Genomic DNA, 18,829 nt, shown 5'->3' with positions numbered 1-18,829 from the left:
CTAAAGGGGGCCGAAAAGGCAGCAGAGCGGCCGAGCTGAGAGAAGCCAGAGGGACAGGCGCTGGAAGATGGCACCTGCGGGTTTGGTTTTGGCCTGCTTGCTGTTCACCGTGAGGATGGTCGGCGCCTCAGCGGTGTATCTGGAGCCTGAGCAGGAGGGTGAGTGCACACCTCACATCACACACACACACACACATCTGAAGATGTCAGAGGTCAAAGAATGAAATGGGTAAACTCGTGACGAAATTTAAACTGCAGGACTTTTAAAAAGAATGACTTCCTCCTAATCAGTGAGATTGATGAATTAACTTGAAATCTATTTTTTTTTAAATGCACACAAAGCACAAATGTAAATTCAATCAAAGACAATCCAACCTACCAATGGATATAGGAAGTCATATTTCAAGTTTTTGAAATGCAAATAATGCAAAGTTAGGATGGTGATACTCAGTGGTGTGAAGTCAAATAAATCCAGTTTGAATTTTGGAAATGTTGTGATGATATAAATGGCCATTTGTGTATCACTTTAGTCAGGTTAATGATTTTCAATAGATTTCTTCTATATAAATTTGACATAATTTAAATGTTGATGCATTCTTTAATCTCTTGAATTAAAATATTCATTTCTAAACACAAAACTGATGAGTTTCATGTCTATGTGTTTGATCCTCAGTCATCAAATCCATAATGTGAAGCGTAAATCAAGAAACGAAGGAGACAAGTTTAAAGTCACGGCGGTGCTGCTTGAGTAAATACACTTAGTTGAACTCCGCCCTGACCTTTAGTGACTAGACTTTGTGTGTAAATACATTATATGGGTTGTCCGGCTTAAATATGCAATGATGGTACAAGGATTATACGTGCAAGTCTGAAAATGAAAGATAAAATTCAACCACTGGTGAACACTTTCTATATAAAACTAACGTTTTTTTTTCTTTCTTTCTGTTAGAGCTCAATGAAACCGTCATATGTACCAACGACCACATGGAGGTCGTTATTCCAAGTGCGTTTTTTCTCACCAAAGTGCCTCCAGTTTATGTGAGTCAACCCCAACAAACCTGAACACAGCTTGATTTTTTTTCTGACTTTTTCCTGCTTCTTTCTCCGCTGAACAACGGAATATTTGTCTATTTGTCTTTTCTCGCTGCGGCTCCTTTGTGTAGGTTTGGGATTTGCATCTAAATGACCCGGAGTGTCGCGGCGTGGAGGTCGAAGATGTCTACGTCTTCAGCATAAAGACCAACCTGTCAGACTGCGGGACGATAATGGTATGCTCGTCTGTCTTCGGCCAATCATGAGACTTCTCATTCTGCCTGCAGAGAGAAACTGCGACACTTAGAAGAGCTCTCCATAAAAGAATGAGACACCAGCTTTAAGTAATAAATATATTGGTACATATTCATAAACATGGACTGTGAGGGTCAGATGATGGCGGGCAGAGAAAGGCACATCCTCCGAGGCCAGACAGAAGGCAGCGAGGAGAAAAGGAGGGGGAGTGGCATTTAATGTCAAAACAGAAGGGCAGTGTTGTTCCTTTTCCCTCGGCTTTATTCAAAGCTCCCAGGGGACCCTGAAGGGCCTTCCTGCTTCTAAATTATCAGGATTTACATTGAAATGATTATTTGTTGAAGTCCACTGAATAGGAAGGCCGTAAATCACTTCCCAACAAGCCCCCCCCCCCCCCCCCCCCCCCCCCCTCCCCTCCCCTCCCCTCCCACCAGTTATTTTAATCCCACCGTGCTCATGGATTCAGATTTTACTGAAGTTTAAATCCTCTTTTCAGCCGGTGAGTGTCCTTCAGATGCTTCCTTGGAATGTATCAGGAGTTGTTTTTACACTCGTAAAGCCAGCGAAAGGTTAACACAGAATAGAGCAGAGAATTTCCCAGTACTCCACCTCAGCACTTTACAAGATGTTTTTTTTTTTTTTTTTTTTTCTTTTTTGCACAGCAGCGGAGGAAAGTGAGGCTTTCTGTGAATCAGGCGGCTGTTGCTAAAGAGAAGGAATGCCGCCGCTGCCAGAGCAGACACAGGCGAACGGTTGGGTTTATAGATCAGACATTTTCACTGACGCATAATGAAGAAGAGCGAGACTCTGTATTACCCGCTGATGAAGGCAGGAGGCAGCTTGGTGTGTGTGTGTGTGTGTGTGTGTGTGTGTGTGTGTGTGTGTGTGTGTGTGTGTGTGTGTGTTAACCAAGAAGTGGTAAAAGGTCAGAGCTACAGGTTGAATCGTCCCATCAGTGTCTAAACTCAGCCTTTTACACATCCAGGTTTTATAGTTTTTATCTACGTCAGTAAGAAAAAAAAATAAAGGAATCAAACAGCATGGCTCACATTTACAGTGTGTGAAAGGAAAACAGTGGAAGTTAACACTTGACCTCAGCGGTGACTCTCGTTATTTTTCTTAACACCAAGTTTACGACTTCAGGATGAAGCGACCACATTTTTACATTTAGAATATTAAAATGAAGAGTTTAGTGGAACTGCGCTAATAAAACTGCTGATGCTTCTTTTTCCATTTCTGTCGGGATTTTTTTTTTTTTTTTTTACATAGAAAAAGTAAAAATATGAGATGATCATATTTAGATTATTAAAGAGGATATTTTGCATGGCTTCAACATTCTGAAATGATTATTTTAGTTCAAACTTACCGGTTTAACACCTTAGTAACAGCTCTTGTTTATTGTGCTTGTAGTGTATTTGGGATCAGTTAATAAATGAATTAATAAATAGATGTTTTCTGGTGTAAAACATCTCCTTTCATACAAAAATATGCTCTAATTTGCATGAAACATAAAAGCAGTGTTGATTCATTTGACCCTCATTAGGATCACAAGTCATTAGATGTTGGTTTAATTTGACTTGGATCAGTGATTCCACTGGGTTAAAATAAAAGATTCAATATTTTTTTTTGAAAAATTAATCAACATTTAAGATATTTTTACAGCTATCAAATACCACAATACGTGAATATAAATAATTATTAATACAAGGAGCAACCAGGTCACTGAAATAGAGTAACTGTCCCTGTTGATTTTTGTTCACGATAACCAAAATGTCCTCATTTCAGCTCCTCCAGTGATCCTTTCATGTGTTCCCAGGCCTCGGATGACACACACATCATGTTCATAAACACCATACACAACAACATTTCAGACGTCATCACCAGGAACTACATCAACATAACCTTCGTGTGCCGTTACCCCATCAACTACATGGTGCAACAGCCCGACGGGGGCAACATGATCCGAGTGGACGTCAGGTGCGTTTGTTTTTCTGACTCCTGGTCGGGATGAAACGTTCCCGTCGGCACGTTTTGAACTCGCCCGCCCCTGCAGAACCATCACCCTGAACACGGAGGACGGGAATTTCTCCGTGTCGATGCTGCTGTACAAAGACGACGCTTTTCAGGACCGGTGGACGACGGTGCCGTCTCTCACCCTCGACGACGACATCTTTGTCAAAGTTTTCATGGTAAATCCTCCTTAATCCATAATTCAGTATCCACAATAACATTGACGTGTTTTCCCTCTGTGCCTCAGAAAAGCACTTCTTACTCCCAATTATTTTAAAATGTCTTCTTAGTATTAGAATCATGACAGCAGACACATCAAAGACAAGTTTTGCAACATTTGTTGCAATTAAAAAGTGACATTGGAGGTCACTAATGTTCAATAAGACGTTACAACAAGATTTGAAAAGTCTTACAGAAATTCAGAAATAAAGAAATATGTCCAATAAAGACTGTTTTTGAAGCTGTGCAACATGTAATATATGTGATTCTGCTCAGTTTTGACCAGTCCTGACCGTATATTTTTCTAAATAAATGAAAATGTTTGCTTTTATTACTTTCAAAAGAAAACAAACTAGAATTCTTTGTGTCAGTGCTGAAAACAGTGAACTTCATTCTAATTCTGTTTTATTTTTGTTCAAAACAAAACATTTTTTTCTATCTTTACCTGTTTTCTCTCATTACTTCCTTTTATTTACTTCATAATCTGTCTTTCAGTGTGTCCCTCTATCTCTGTCTGTCTCCATTCTGACTCTCATTCATCCTTCTGTTTATATATCACAACATTGTATATTTTGACTAACATGGCATCTATAAAGGTGAAATTAAATATAGAAGATATATCTATAAAAAGGCAGTGTTTAGAGCTACATTTGTAAAAAAAAAAGACAATTTTTTTCTCTCTTCTTTTTTCATAATTCTGTGATAATTGTGCCAAATCGTGCATGTGTGTACTATTAATTTGAGATTTATATATTTGTATATATATTATATTTATATTAGGACTGAAATGAGTCCTTGTAGACACACTGTGCTTGTTTTGCTTTGGAAGAAAAACACTGGGGAGCATTTGAAGCTCGTGCCGTCCACAGCTCTCTATTCACAGCTATTTTTGGAGCGGTTTCGGCACGTTGTCCCCCAATGTTAAGCAATATGTTGTTCGTGCAGATATTTTCAGCAACACTGGAGATCTTGAACTCTGCTCGTGACCCGATAGCTCCGCTTCTTTTCCTTGCGGCCGCAGCCTCTTCTGGCACACCTGTTGTTTGCGTACAGTGAATCAGCAGTTCCTCGCAGCAGTGTCGCGTCTGTCTCTGTAGATCCCGGCCCACCTGATGCTGCGTGTGGAGAGATGCTGGGCCACCCCGACCAGCGACCCGTACAGCAATATTCAATACACCTTCATTCGAGACAGGTTTGTGCGTCGACGCTGGCCTCCTGCTGTTTCTTCACGTTTTCCAAACAGCTCCGGGTCGTCTCGTGGGACCTCTGTTGAAATCTGAAATAAGAGAATTTGTTGCCTAGAGAGCCGGACAGACATCGACTTTCAGCGCCTGGTCATGTGACTCCGGTCGGAGGGGCCACATGCGTTTCATTTCAACAGCTGTGCATACCCCCCTGACAACCGGGCGCTGTTTGGCCCCGTTAGCAACGGCAGGGCGATGAGACCGAGGGAAACCAGAAACGCTCCCGCTAATCTCTGCTGATTCACCTCCGACTGTGTTTACACGTTTCAGTTTTTTAAATCCTGCTTTTGAAGTTTAATAATTTAATTCTAGAAAGGTCAGTATCAGCCGCCCTCGCTGACCCCCTGACCCCGCTGACCCCTCTGCCGCCCCCTCTAGCTGCCCCGTCCTGTCGAACAAGCAGACCCTGAGCGTGATGAGGAACGGCCAGGGTCCAGAGGCCACCTTCCGGATACAGATGTTCAAGTTTGTGGGCAGCTCCTACACCGACGTCTTCCTTCACTGCAACGTCCAGATCTGCCACGGCGGCCTGTGCCAGCCCGTGAGTGAGCTGGCGCGGCCGCCATTCCTCAAACCGGTAGTCAGACGCCCGTTCTGACGGGCCGGCTGCCGTACGCCAAGCTGAAGTCCTTAATATAGGCCCATCGGGCTGGATTTGCTCTTTTAGGCTCATGAGCCGGCTGCTAAACCGTTTGACTTGAAACAAACTGTTAAAAATGCTCCTTCAGAGTTGAATCTTACAATCAAACGATAACAAAAAGGAATTTCTACAGGTTCTATTCATCTGAATGAAACAAACACATTTTGAAATATATTTGATAAATGTGATGAAAACGCCATTTATCAAAACATAAACTGTGTCGCTCTTGCTTCAGTTGCAAAGGTCATTTACACTTTACATGGAATGACAGGAATGACAATATCTGAGGTCTAGAGGTCAGTGATTCAATTCCCCGTCTTGCTCAATTCCATATTGCTCCCAGTAGAGGTCGAGCACCTTAAAAAGCAAGAAGACCTGCTGTTTAAGTGAAGATCACGCAACTTTTTAATCAAATATTTTAAACTTGGAACAAACAAGTTGAAATTGCTTCAATACAAAGCAAAGCATCAAAAATAGATCACTTGGCCACTTTCACATTTGTGCAAGTACAACTGAAAAGAACTGGAAATATTTGAGGTATAAATCTTTTTTTCCCTCACAATTCTTTCAATGAAAAAAAACCTAAAAATGTTCTTGCTTTTAGAAATGTTTAGCCAAATGGCCTAAAATTAAAAATATTAGGAAAAAAGTGTTATCTTCTGAAATATTATGACATTTTAAGTTAGATTTGATTTTCAATACTCAATAACTTTACGTGCAATGAATTTAAAATATATGAAACTTTCAGAGCTCATTTTAAAATAACCAGGGACAAATGAAGTTTTTGATTGCATTCAGATTTGATCTTTATCATCCAAACAGAACTGCTCTGGTGAAGATGGATTAATGAGATCCCGGAGAGACGTCCCTCTGTCTCACACTGTGTCTTATGGACCAATCAGACGAGTATTAAACAGCAGTGATAAACCTATTCTGAGTATGTACCTCACACTCACCTCACATGGTTTACTCTCTGATGTTATAGAAGTCATATATGTGTGTCTCTGTGTGTGTGTGTGTGTGTCTTTCTGCAGCTGCAGCCGGAGTCCTGTCTGCGGAGACCTTTGTCCTGGGGGGGCTGCTGGTGGTCCTGCTGCTGATCACAGCAGTGTTCGGGAGGCTGTGGCTTCGCTCCAGGCGCTTCTACCCGGCGCGCGAGGCACAGCTCACCCTGTCCAACATACACCACATCTCCGAGGTGGCCTCGTGATTCCCAGACCTCATCCAGCTGACCAACGGACGCAGAAACAAACACACGGAGGATCAAAGTGTTGCTTATTTTCTACTGATGAAATGCATTACTTGATTTGTAAGACATCAACTAAATAAACATTTTCTCAACTTTGTCTCACCTTCTTTCATTAGAGAAAAGTAATGTTTGGGAATCCTTCACTTGAATAATTTATTCTACCTTATGTTGTTTGTGAATTTGCTTTGTGATCATTTCAAAAGTTAAACTTTAAACAGACTGGAACATCTATTAGTGGGTGTAAGTGAATACTTTGAACCGGTTCAGCTTATTTATTGCAATTTTTACCTCTAATTTTAAGGGTTACATGCAGTTTATTTGTTTTAGTTTATCAACAAACTAAATGTGTAAACTTCGTCTTGATATGTAATTGAAAGGTGCTATACTGAAGCTCGATGTACAATCCAAATGCAGTTTCACTTGATTATATCTCTTCTTTTTTTAAGTGTCATCTTCAACCCAAATTATTTCACTTTGGAAAATATATCATGTGCAACTAACCATTACACAACACTGAGCTGATCTCTTTTAAATGTTTAACAAGTTGTTACTGTCTTATCTGAGTCTACTTAAATTCTCCTTTTAGAAAAGTTATCACACAGAGTATAAAAATGATTGTAAACTAACTTCACAACCTGTTAGGCAAGGAAAACTGGAAGAAAAAGGAGGGTTGTATATGTACAATAATATATTAATTCCGTGTCGTTCTATATTATAAAATATAATCACAAGTCTGATAATGGGCTGATGCTTTTTGGATAGTGTCATTTGAGCCCGAGACCATCAAATTCCAAAAACAACATGACAGACATGTTATGAGTGATTAGGAGTAAAACGGTCTTCGGGGTATTCCCACTCTGTCTATTTCAGGTCGCTCTCAGAGTGTGCCTCCATAAATGTGACTGGTCACTTTGCGTCATGACGTCACGGCGCTGCGGCGCCCCAAACCGGGATCAGCATTACCCGGTGTTACGCTGAGTTCTGCCCGCAGGCTAGATGATGCATCAATCTGAACGGAAGAAACGAAATATAGTGATTTTTTTCTTTGACGATCAAAGAACAGAAAAGCACTTTAGTCTATTTTTAATGAGAAAAAAATCAGAAATTTTTGTTGTTGTTGATGATTGGTTTAATTTTCTAAGTAATGCAAAAATAAAGTGGATCAGTAAATACTGAAGCTATTTAGATATTGTGTTGAATTTATATTTTAATTTGATAATTCAAGCACTATACTTTTTAAAGCATCAGCTGATGCTTTTAATTTATTGATCTGAAAACCCATTGTTTTAATAAGGGTAGTGGATAAAATTCTGAAAGAAAATTCAAGATAGTTTTTGGACATTTTGCACTTTGCACTGGCAGGCATGGTTAAAACATACTTCGATAATGATTTTGATTATGTATTTAAATGCAATAAAAATATTTTCAGTTACTTTGTACTGTATTTGAAATAAAACGTATGGTTACTTAATTTTTTGATTACACTTTCAACCTGTGCAACAATTTTCTGCTACCCTTAAACATATGTTGTGATCACTTTAATACATTTACAGTTTAATTGGAGTTAACTGGTTTATTTGCTCATTTTGTCTGTGGGGGATAATCCTCGGTCATCGTGTGCGCGCTCCCGCGAAAGAGACGTGATTGTCTGCTGGCACGCAGAACTCACCAGAACACCCAGCCGACTCAGAGCCGGAGAACCAGCCGCAACCTGCTCATATCAGCCCGACATTCACTTCGGAGCCGCTGGGTGCTTTTACAGTCGCAGTTTCCACGCTGTTGGTGTCTACAGAGCCGGACTGAGTAGGGAAAGACAGGTGAAACGCCCCCGGAGAGCCCCTTAACTCGGGTAAGCCGTTTCCAGACGCTACCAGCAGGCTAACTAAGTCGGCTAGCGAAGTGTAGCCGCTAATGCTAACGCGCTGGCCATGTTGTTGATGTTCTTTTGTTTAGCTTAACTTCACAACTTTAAAAGTTGTGTGCTCCGTCACGTCGCTTTTTGCCATCGCACTGCAATCATGAACCCAGGCGACCACAGCCGGAAACACCCTGAGACGATGTTCCCCGGCTGAGATTTTACTCTGTTTGCGGTGTTTGTGCCAGTGCTGTGTTGTTTGTGTTTTTAGCTGATTGCTAACATGCCGGCTATACTTGCGTAATTCATCAAACTGTTATTACACAGCAGTGAATGCTGGAACAATAGCCCTCTTATGCAGCATTATGGTGGGCCACTCACAGTTTGCCCATTTTTCATTATCCATAATCTCGTCACACAATAAACACTGCTTAATATCTCCATGTGAGACTAATAATCACAGGTTTTCACTTAATGGCTGCAAGTAAACAGAGGGAAATCTTGATACCAAACTTTATGAATGAAGCTACCTCCAAGAGATTAAATGTCAAGTGACTTGTGTCTCTGTTAAATCCAGCAGAGCAGTTGGGAAATGCCTCTGAGGATGTAGTAACACCCGCAGACAGCGTGGTGCACTTTGTTTTCCAGGCATTGCACCTCGTGTTTCTTGCCTGAATACCAGTGGCTTGTGTGCACTTCATGAGCAGTTTGACTTGTGCGATGGCACAGAGGAGCATGTCATCTCCACATTGGTCCAGGTCACTTGTTTTGAACATCTCAGACAAAAAACTGAACAATATCTTTGTGGTCATTTATTTGATGATGGATCAAAAGGTTGATCTTCTGTTTGAAAGGGCGACAGGTTCACGGACCACCGATACTCCTGATGTCACAGATGTACGACCACAGACAGCCTCAGATGACCACCGTCTCACCGCAGCAACCAGTAGAAATACAAAGAAATACCAGCTTTGCTCCAAAACAATAATTATCAGATCCCTAAAAGCTTCTACAGACTCAGCGATTTCACCACTTTTATAAATACCTCAATGTGTTTCACACCACAGCGTCAGCCTCCAGAGATGTATAAAAATGTCAGCTGCGTCATACTTTAATACTCAAGAACAATGGCTGATTCTCTGTTAGCTTTATTTATTTACTGTCTAAAGTCGGTGTTTTCAGAAGTAGATGACATACAGGGTGATGTTGCCCCGATTCAGTGCCGTCAGATGAAATTCATCACAAAATCAAGCAGGAATTAATCTTACAAAGTGTAACATCAGTGTCCGCTTTATAATATTGAGCTAACAAGTCTGCTTAGTGCTGTCCAAGAATAAATCTGCTGTGGCACAGGTCCAACATCAGATCAGGTAAAGGGAGGAGCAGATTTGTACAATGTAAATATTACAGGACACTAATTCCACTAGAGGATAAACAGACTGCATCGCACAGCAGACACATCCAAAAGAAGTGAGTGAAGAACTGTCCTGGAAGAAGTGGCACCCCAGTGTCCTATCCCAGGGTTTGAACTTGCGAACCAGTCACCCTGTGAAGATATAATCAGATCTGACGTGACCTGGATGGCCGTGAATCCTTCACACTCAAAGGGTTGAAGTATCTTATTGAGTTCTCTGTAAGATGCTTTGTAAGATGATGGAATAACTACACAAATCCAAATTGAAACTCGTTTTCACATTTTCTGCGTTTTTGACAAAAAATCTGCTCCTTTTTACAACAATTAATAGCGACTTGCACTGTATACTTGGCAAAATTTCAATGCTAGATGCTCTTTATGTACAATTAGGATTCAAGCTCAGGTTCCTTACACTTGAAATCAAACCTTACCCCTATTTATTATTTGAAAACATTTTATCTTTGTTCAGTGTTCCTCATCTTGGGTCAGAAGAGGACAATAAAGTCTAACTTTATACTCCCACTGTGCCATCAAGTGAACAGCTTTTAGAAACATGCTTTCTACTTTTTGCAGTTGACACAGTTCAGTAGTATTGTAGCTTAATCTAGAAGTGACAACTTCATTTTCTTTGTTGAACTGTTGTCTGAGCTCATTGAGGAAATATTGAGTTGCTGCAGGGTTTCTGCAGCCTTCACCCATGCATGTTTGCACAAACTCACCATCGCTGTTTGGATTTGATGCTCATGTCATTGCAGTAGCAGACAAGTGTTTTTTTGTGACTGGAGGTTCTTGTTGCAGTCAGCTGTTCATTCTGGGTCTCAGTCTTTTATTTTCATTAATATAACTCGGTGTGACGCCAAGTGGACAAATGAGGAATAACAGCTACAACTATTACATGATTACTAGTGTTCTTTAAAGTTTTGGATGTTGCTCGGAGGCAGTTGACCCTCTGACAGGCCGGTGTTGAGTAGAGTTTAGGACACGGGTTTGAGAGCTCCTTTTCACCTTCTCAACAAATAAAGCTCCTAGCTGCAAAAATTTGTTTAAACATCTAAATGAAGACCACATGGAATTCAACCCCTTTTCCTTACTGTCTTTGCATTTATCCACTATTAGCTATCAGATGGCTGAGGCCAGAAAGTCAGTATTAATTATGTGTATTTAGGTACTTGCTTGGTGATAAAGTATTGTGTTGTTTTATCACCTTGAACTAAAAGACAAGAGTCCCTTTTGTCACGCCCTGGACTTTCTTCATCCAGCTCCAGTAAGGCACTGTCTGAAAAATAAAGTGGATTTCAACATGCAGCATCACAGCAGTCAGATCTAAAGCCCAGATCCTCAGTCTAGTCAAAACAATGGACGAGATGCTCCCTGCACCCCCCCAGCCCCCACCCTCAAGGTTTCCTGGAGCAGATAATCAGACAGACTGCGTAATCATTCCACACATCCTGTCATTGCTCTCCTAACTAAATGAATAAAGCAAATGGCAGATTAGGAGTGATTACACAGCAGGTACCTGAAGGCACCATGGACTGTAGCCCAGCTGAGCCCTTTAAATAATTTGCACAGCCATGTTTTGCACATTGTGTGGCTGATGATCAGTGGAGCGTCATCTTAAACCATTTAACCAACTGGATGCTTGTTATTCTAAATTTGCATAATATTTAGAGTCGTAGTGAAATTGAGTTGAAAAAAACTTTCCGTGTATGTGTTTCACCCATCACCTGATTTTGTTTCAGGGTTGAACACCTTACCCCTCCCCTCCCCGGTGACACCCGCCTGGCCAAAGAGCAACGCAGCGAGCATGGAGAACCTGCACCCCCACTGCCTTAAATGCATCAATCGAAGATGCATGGTCAGACCAGAGACGGGCGTTTCCTGCGACCTCATCGGCTGCCCTCTCGTGTGCGGGGCCGTTTTTCACTCGTGCAAACTCGAGGAGCACCGGCTGCTGTGTCCCTACGAGCGGCTGCCCTGCCTCAACAGCGGCTTCGGCTGCCCCTTCATGATTCCAAGGATCAAGATGGCGCAGCACCTGGAGACGTGCCCTGCGAGCATCGTGTGCTGCACCATGGAGTGGAACCGCTGGCCAGTGACCTACGCCGACTACAAGTCCTACGAAAACTTGAGCAAAGACTTTGACGAGGTGGAGCAGCTCGATATGGCCTTGGCCCTGCAGGATCAGAGGATGCTGCTGGAGTCCCTGAAGGTCACGACGACCGTGTCAAAGAACGGAGATAAAGAGGTGGACGAAGGTGAGAAAATGGCCACGGCGTCAGGTTTAACGGAGACGGTATTAATGGGTAACGGGACGGTGGAGATGGAGGAGGAGACGTATAACGAGCTGTGTAGAGCTTCGGCGGAGACCAGAAGGAGTTTAGCTGCCGCCTTGGACATCCTCACTAATTCCAAGGACATCGACGTAATTGTTGTAAATTTGAACGGTGAAAAGATCGATAAGAACGGAGCGCTCCACAACGGAGAAAACGGCGATAGTCACAGTGTGTATGGCGCAGAGGGTGGGAAGAATGTGGACATGCAGGGGAGCGACTCTGACTCGGAGTCCGAGCTGGGAGCAGTGGGCGGAGTGGACTGCGCTGTGGGTACAGACGCAGAGGAAGACGGGAGTAACTGGGCAGAAGACAATGACTTTGTGGAGTTGTTGTTTGACGAGAAGGAAAACACGGTGGACGACCCGATCAATGATTCCAACCCGGCGTGGCCGGAGGTGCCTCAGAATTACATGCCCGTTGTAGCGTTGGAGCCGCCCGTGCCTCAGCAAGCGCCTCTTCCACGTCCGATCCCATTCCTGCTCTCCGATCACGTGAGGAACAACTTCCTGCAGCACTTGCCTCCCGAACTCAGGTACAGGTGTTGGGAGCGGAAACTACAGAATGTAAAAGTGCTCAGTGCAATGCTGCTGTCTGACCCGTTCCCCTTTCGAGCGAAGATGGAGGACAAGGCGGTGGACACGTCTGACCTGGAGGTGGCGGACGACCCCATGGGGCTCCACGGCATCGATCTCATCACCGCAGCTTTGCTCTTTTGCCTCGGGGATTCCCCGGGAGGCAGGGGAATCTCCGACAGCAGGTTCGTCGACGGCTTCCACATCGACTTCGGTACGCAGACGTTCTCCTTCCCGTCAGCCATCCTCGCAACCAACACCATGGTGGGGGACATCGCCTCCGCGTCGGCCTGCGACCACGCCAGCCCGCAGCTCTCCAACCCCAGCCCCTTCCACACGCTCAGGCTGGACCTGGTGCTGGAGTGCGTGGCCCGATACCAAACCAAGCAGCGCTCCATGTTCACGTTCGTGTGCGGACAGCTGTTCCGGCGGGACGAGTTCTCGTCCCACTTCAAAAACGTCCACGGGGACATCCACGCCGGGCTCAACGGCTGGATGGAGCAGCGCTGCCCGCTGGCCTACTACGGCTGCACCTACTCCCAAAGACGCTTCTGCCCGTCCGTGCAGGGCTTCCGGATCATCCACGACCGGCACCTCGGCTCTTTCGGGGTGCAGCCGGGTTTACCCCTAAAGACAGGCGACGGCCCCCCGAGAAAGACCTGCCGCTTCGGCGCCCAGTGCGACCAGCTCAGCAGCCTTCCGTTTGAGGTGCTGCAGCACATAGCGAGCTTTCTGGACAGCTTCAGCCTGTGCCAGCTCTCCAGAGTGTCGCGCACCATGAGAGACGTGTGCGCCAGCCTGCTGCAGATGCGTGGCATGGTGGTGCTGCTGTGGGAGAAGAGGCGGCGGGCCGATGGCTCCCCTTCATGGCAGATCACAGACAAGGTGAGTCCTCCTCATGAAACCTCATTCTGCTGGATTTTAGTAATTTGAATTCCCAAAATAGACATTTCCACCATACACACACTGTTCGAATTTACTCATCCGGTCCACTACAGATAAAACTGGGCTGTGTGTGATTTAAAAACTCAAGGAGCTGGTGTCGTGTACCAAATAGTCTAAATGCTTCGTTGCTCATGTGGTGCAGTCATTCTGACACTGCTGACATGCTAACGCTCCATCGTTTTCTAGATGGAAAATTGTCAGACTGTATTAATTTTTAAGAATATCCCAGCATGCTGGTATAAAACTGCTCCAGAACTGCTGTCTGAATAAAACACTAATTGGCTTAAGAAATATTTGAAGTGCTGACCAGCCAGGAGCTGTAATCAGTTACTCAACAAATCACTCACATTAGAACAATACAATACACTTGATTGTCCCTTTTCAGGAATTCCCTCTGGGCAGCAGCAACTGCAGGAAGAATTAATGCAGCATTTCAAAACCCTGACGACTTACTAAGAAGTGCACAAAGAAAAACAGGAGAGCTCAGACTGCAGTAGAGTGTAAATGTGTGGAGCGAACATGTTAGAAGAGAGCAGCACGTGTCGGCTTCAAAAAAGATTTGTTTGTGTCACACCGTTCACCGCTCCTCTGCCGTGCCTCCTCAGGTGTGGCGCTTCAGCACGGCCTTCGGTACGGTGAACGAGTGGAAGTTCGCCAACATCGCCAGCATGGCCGACCACCTCAAGAAGTGCAAGTTCAACACCGTCGCCCGCCGGGAGGAGGCCATCCCCCTGCCCTGCATGTGTTTCACCAGAGAGCTCACCAAAGAGGGCCGGTGCTTACGGTCGGTCCTCAAACCGGTAGCATGAACTCTGCGCTCGTCTTCTGGACATTCTCCGAGACCACAAGCACTCGAACGTGTGTGTTTCCCTCCACTGTTTACAGACAGCAGTCTCTCCAGGCCTCAAACAGAAAACGTGTTGTTTCTGAAACTGCTGCTTGTTCTGCGCTTCACTGTGTTGTTGGTTATGATCACAGGTTGTGGAGTTCGTAATCACTGCGTTCAGAATACACACACACACACGGTGGATTCTAAGTTTTTTTTTTTTCTTTTTATACTTTCACTCAGACGCAGTACGGATTTAGTGTGTGCACGTGGGGTTCCCATTACATCAGATTTTTTTTTTTTTTTATTGTGTTCTTTTATGTTTATGTTGCTCAAATAAACAAATTACAAGAAGAGTAAAAACCACTTTAAGTAATGATGGTGTAACTGGTTGTACACACTCCCTGAAACTTTACTGACAAGGCGTCAATCCAGCATCAGCTAAAATGCCTTTAACTTAAAGAGCAAATATGAGTTTCTGTGCTGATAGCAGCACCTCGCTAAACCGATGGCCGTGATTATTTTAGTTTTCTGCTCAGGCGAGATCTCGGCGATGTGTGCCACGTCTGTTAAATGGAGCCTCTATCCTCAGTTGGACGGATCGAGGAGTTTTACCCTCCTAGCAGCTCCTTTTGAGAGAGGGCTGTTTTTAGTCTAAATCACAAAATGTTATCTTTAAATATCAATACATTCAACATTTCTTTTTTTAATTATGACTGGCCATCAGGTTTAAAATTTTGACAATATCAAGCATCAGACTTGCTAATATGCGACAATAAGAAGCTAAAGTTTCAGACTGCAGTGTAAATGTGGACGAAGCACATGTTGTGATTAATGCACCAGCAAGTAAATTTGCACATGCAGTTTGATATAAATCCTTTTACATGCACTGTGATCTGTTGGTGGATTCTCATCTGTTTATAACAGATACACTGATTTTCGTCCCACTTATATCCCTCAAACTTAACCTCTTTAATCTACAAATACCAAATTGAGAAACGACGTCCCAAATTCCAGCTGGCGCTCCGATAAGCACACCGAACGGATTCACTTCTACCAGAGTACTGAAGTTTTTACCCTGTGTAAATAATCAGGTGTTTTTTGATGTGAAAAGTTTTTATTTTTGATACCAAAAAGTCAGTACTGTGCTACACTGGCAGTGAGAGTCGAGCCTTAACTTGAAGATACACTTGACTAAATATTCATGAGTTTCTTGGTGGATGTTCTCGTTATGTCCCGAAACCCAGAGTGGCCAAACTGCTGTAGCTCCGAAACGTCGCCCTGGCTGTGGAAGACTGACCGAGCTGCTGTGCCATGTGTGTAACGGAGGGGATCCCTTCTCCCTTTTTTTTCTACTCTCAATAACTCAATCCAGCAGCGTAACAGCACATTAAATATCCCCCCCCCCCCCGTTTCCCAGGAATAAATCTATGTAGCAAGTAGGAAGATGAATGTATTCAGTGAAGACATCAGATTGTGGTCCATGAACAGGAAGCTTTGTTTCCTTCCCCCTCTCTGTCGGACCTCATTAAAAAAAAAAAAAAAAAAAAAAAAACCCTGCAGGTCAGGTTTAAGGAAATAAAACACACACACACACACACACACCCTAAAACATCGCTAACCCTCCACATAATTTATCACGGGTGTTTGTTTGTGTATTTTTTCCTAACACACTGTGTTTGTTCGCCGTGTCTCAGGGTCGTAGCGCGAGGCAGTAAATCTGAAACCGAAGAGAAAAAAAGCACAAGTCGATCATTTCGGGGGGTCCGGCTCAGTCTGACTCAGTATTAAAATAAACGTGTGTGTTGCAGTGTTGGAATAACAAAGCGGTATTAAGGTGCGTGTTCACAACTGAGATGAGATTTTTCAGGCTTCTTTTCCAGAAAAAAAAAAAACAAGTTTTGTTCAGGATGTCACTAAAGGACTTAGCAGGACGTGAACATGACGTTTCATGTTGAACAAAGTGTAACTGAAAACTAACCTCATGAGAACACGGATATTCCTTTGAGGAGAAGTGTGTTTTTGTTTTGTTTTTTTTAATTCATGGAGTTTGACGTAAAGCCCAAGGTCAATCAAAACTAAGCTGTTTTTATTCTAATAACTCCATATCTTTTTTTCTTTTTTTTACTTTTGTACACAGACTTTGTTCTGAGGAAGTTATTTGTTTGGTCTCAGTTTGAATTTCTGATTTGCACATGAAGGCATGTACTGTAAAGGAAATGATTTCTCATTGTTGATTTCACCCTGTCATGTTCTGCATGTTGGTTTGAAAAAAAAAAAAAACTCCTTCAGTCTCCAGTTGCAGGCTGATTTATTTCTCAGGCCTTCGGTGTCTCACACTTTCCTGTAACTTTTCATGGTTTAAAAAAAAAAGAAAGAAAAGGGCCTGGTGGCCTCCAGATTTGAGATCGGGGAGTGGAGTCGGTGAGGTTGGAACCATTAGCAGGTTTTCATGAGCAAGTCGCCTCTTCTCTTCTTGGTGTTTGCACCTGGAGTGTATCAGCAGTTTGATCAGTGTTTCAAGTTTTGTTTTCACTCCTGCTGAAGTGTGTTGTTGTTTTTTTCACCACATAATGCCAGCTTCATTTGTTTGACTCTTGAAGCATTTTAATAAAGAAACTCTTGGTTTTTAAATTGTGTCTGTTGCTGCTTTCAGGACGGCCTACTTGAGTCAACGTTTAACATATACTATTACCTTTTTGCCTAAAGCTTAAATAACTTATTGTAAGATTAGGAGTAGTAAATTAAGTTATTTTTGCTTTCACAAATATGGAAATGTTATCAAACATTTAAAATTAGCTTCAAATGTCAAGTGAAATTATTTTTGTTAACCATAGCATAGCTTACCTTTCCAAAAAAAATCCCAAACTCTTTCAACATATCTCAACTTCTTTATTAAAAATTACGTTTCAAACCAAAATAAGATACCAGGGTTAATGTGACTATTACCCTAGCTTTCCAAATAAAAGCTCCAAAGTCCTTCAATAGTTAAAGTCCTTATTTATTAAAACTGACAGTTAAATCGTTCAAAATAGATGAGCGTTTTAGCTAGGCAGGGCATTGACTGATTTTCAAAGTAAAAGCCCCGAATTTATTTAAAAAAAAAAACAAAAACTTATTTATTAAAATTTACATTTTGAGTCCTGCAAAATGGACAAGTAGAACTAATAAGCCAGGGGGTTAGGGTGTCAGCTTTCAAAATAACACAGAAATACAGAAATGCTGAGATAGTTTCTACAATGTATTTAACATTTTCTTTTAAAATATATAAAATTGCGGTCTGCTCTCCTTTCACTCCCTGGGCTCAGTTACTAGGAGCTCTGCCTCAAATTAGACAACTTTGTGGGTGAATAGCAGGACAAAAAAAAAACACTCCCTAAGAATGATAACATCTATAAGAAGCAACGATATTTAATGACAAATCTTTACAAACCTCAAAAACAAATCAAGCAGCATTCACATGTGTCCACCAGATGGCGTCACAGACCAACAAATAAAGAGAGGGAAACGTGGCGAATGGACTAATCTGAAACAAAACGTGATGTATCGATGCCCTGCAAAAACAAAACAAAACAAAAAAAAATGAAACAGGCCCACTCTGCACGATGTCCTCTAAAAACCTATTTTTTCAGGAGGATTTACAGTCCTTGGATTGAAAATCACGAGCCAGCCAGGAGTCGAACCTAGAATCTTCTGATCCGTAGTCAGACGCGTTATCCATTGCGCCACTGGCCCATGAGGTGCATCGCCCTTTAACTAATCCCACAGTTTTGTCTGTCAGGAAGGTGAACCTCAACTCAGGGCTCAGGGCTGGTGGAAAATGTCAGGCAGAGCTGAGGTTCGACTTCCTGGCAGACAAAATTGTGGGAATAATTACCCTGGCATGAGACACCCATGGGCCAGTGGCGCAATGGATAACGCGTCTGACTACGGATCAGAAGATTCTAGGTTCGACTCCTGGCTGGCTCGTGCTTTTCACCGACAACACACACAGAACATTCATGGATATTTGGAATCACAGAGCTTTGGACACACCATCACTTAAGTCTCCTGCTCAATCAGATTTCACTTTCACAAACTTTATCACTTATTATCATTCTTGACTTGACTAAAACAGTTATTTAGCACTGACACTGCTCAACTTTAAATTATCTTGTGTCTGAATTTAAACCCCACAAAAATTAAATGAATTCTTTGTCACCTGTGTCACATAAAACTAAGCAATACTTTCAAACA

General features: G+C 42.7%; 2 protein-coding genes and 2 non-coding genes across 4 annotated transcripts; 3 read left to right on the top strand and 1 right to left on the bottom strand.

Moving 5' to 3' along the window:
- The first annotated feature begins 31 nt into the window (after nucleotides 1-31).
- Nucleotides 32-6,658, top strand: LOC115406789 (alpha-tectorin). Its single transcript, XM_030117025.1, has 9 exons — nucleotides 32-158; nucleotides 949-1,037; nucleotides 1,163-1,267; nucleotides 3,103-3,263; nucleotides 3,340-3,475; nucleotides 4,613-4,707; nucleotides 5,138-5,300; nucleotides 6,222-6,336; nucleotides 6,434-6,658. Exons 1-9 carry the CDS (start codon nucleotides 68-70, stop codon nucleotides 6,607-6,609), a joined length of 1,131 nt encoding a protein of 376 aa, XP_029972885.1. The 5' UTR covers nucleotides 32-67; the 3' UTR covers nucleotides 6,610-6,658.
- Nucleotides 6,659-8,339: 1,681 nt separating this feature from the next.
- fbxo30a (F-box protein 30a) lies at nucleotides 8,340-16,909 on the top strand. The gene is made up of 3 exons (XM_030117312.1): nucleotides 8,340-8,497; nucleotides 11,657-13,707; nucleotides 14,373-16,909. Exons 2-3 carry the CDS (start codon nucleotides 11,722-11,724, stop codon nucleotides 14,574-14,576), a joined length of 2,190 nt encoding a protein of 729 aa, XP_029973172.1. The 5' UTR covers nucleotides 8,340-8,497; nucleotides 11,657-11,721; the 3' UTR covers nucleotides 14,577-16,909.
- Nucleotides 16,910-18,255: 1,346 nt separating this feature from the next.
- Nucleotides 18,256-18,328, bottom strand: trnar-acg (transfer RNA arginine (anticodon ACG)). The gene has a single exon. It is a non-coding gene; the product is annotated as a tRNA-Arg (tRNA).
- Nucleotides 18,329-18,489: 161 nt separating this feature from the next.
- trnar-acg (transfer RNA arginine (anticodon ACG)) lies at nucleotides 18,490-18,562 on the top strand. Its single transcript has one exon. It is a non-coding gene; the product is annotated as a tRNA-Arg (tRNA).
- The last annotated feature ends 267 nt before the right edge of the window (nucleotides 18,563-18,829 follow it).

The sequence above is a fragment of the Salarias fasciatus genome, chromosome 19 (assembly GCF_902148845.1).
Source record: "Salarias fasciatus chromosome 19, fSalaFa1.1, whole genome shotgun sequence".
In the NCBI taxonomy this organism is placed as follows: Eukaryota; Metazoa; Chordata; class Actinopteri; order Blenniiformes; family Blenniidae; genus Salarias; species Salarias fasciatus.
This window is presented reverse-complemented; position numbering and strand designations above follow the sequence as displayed.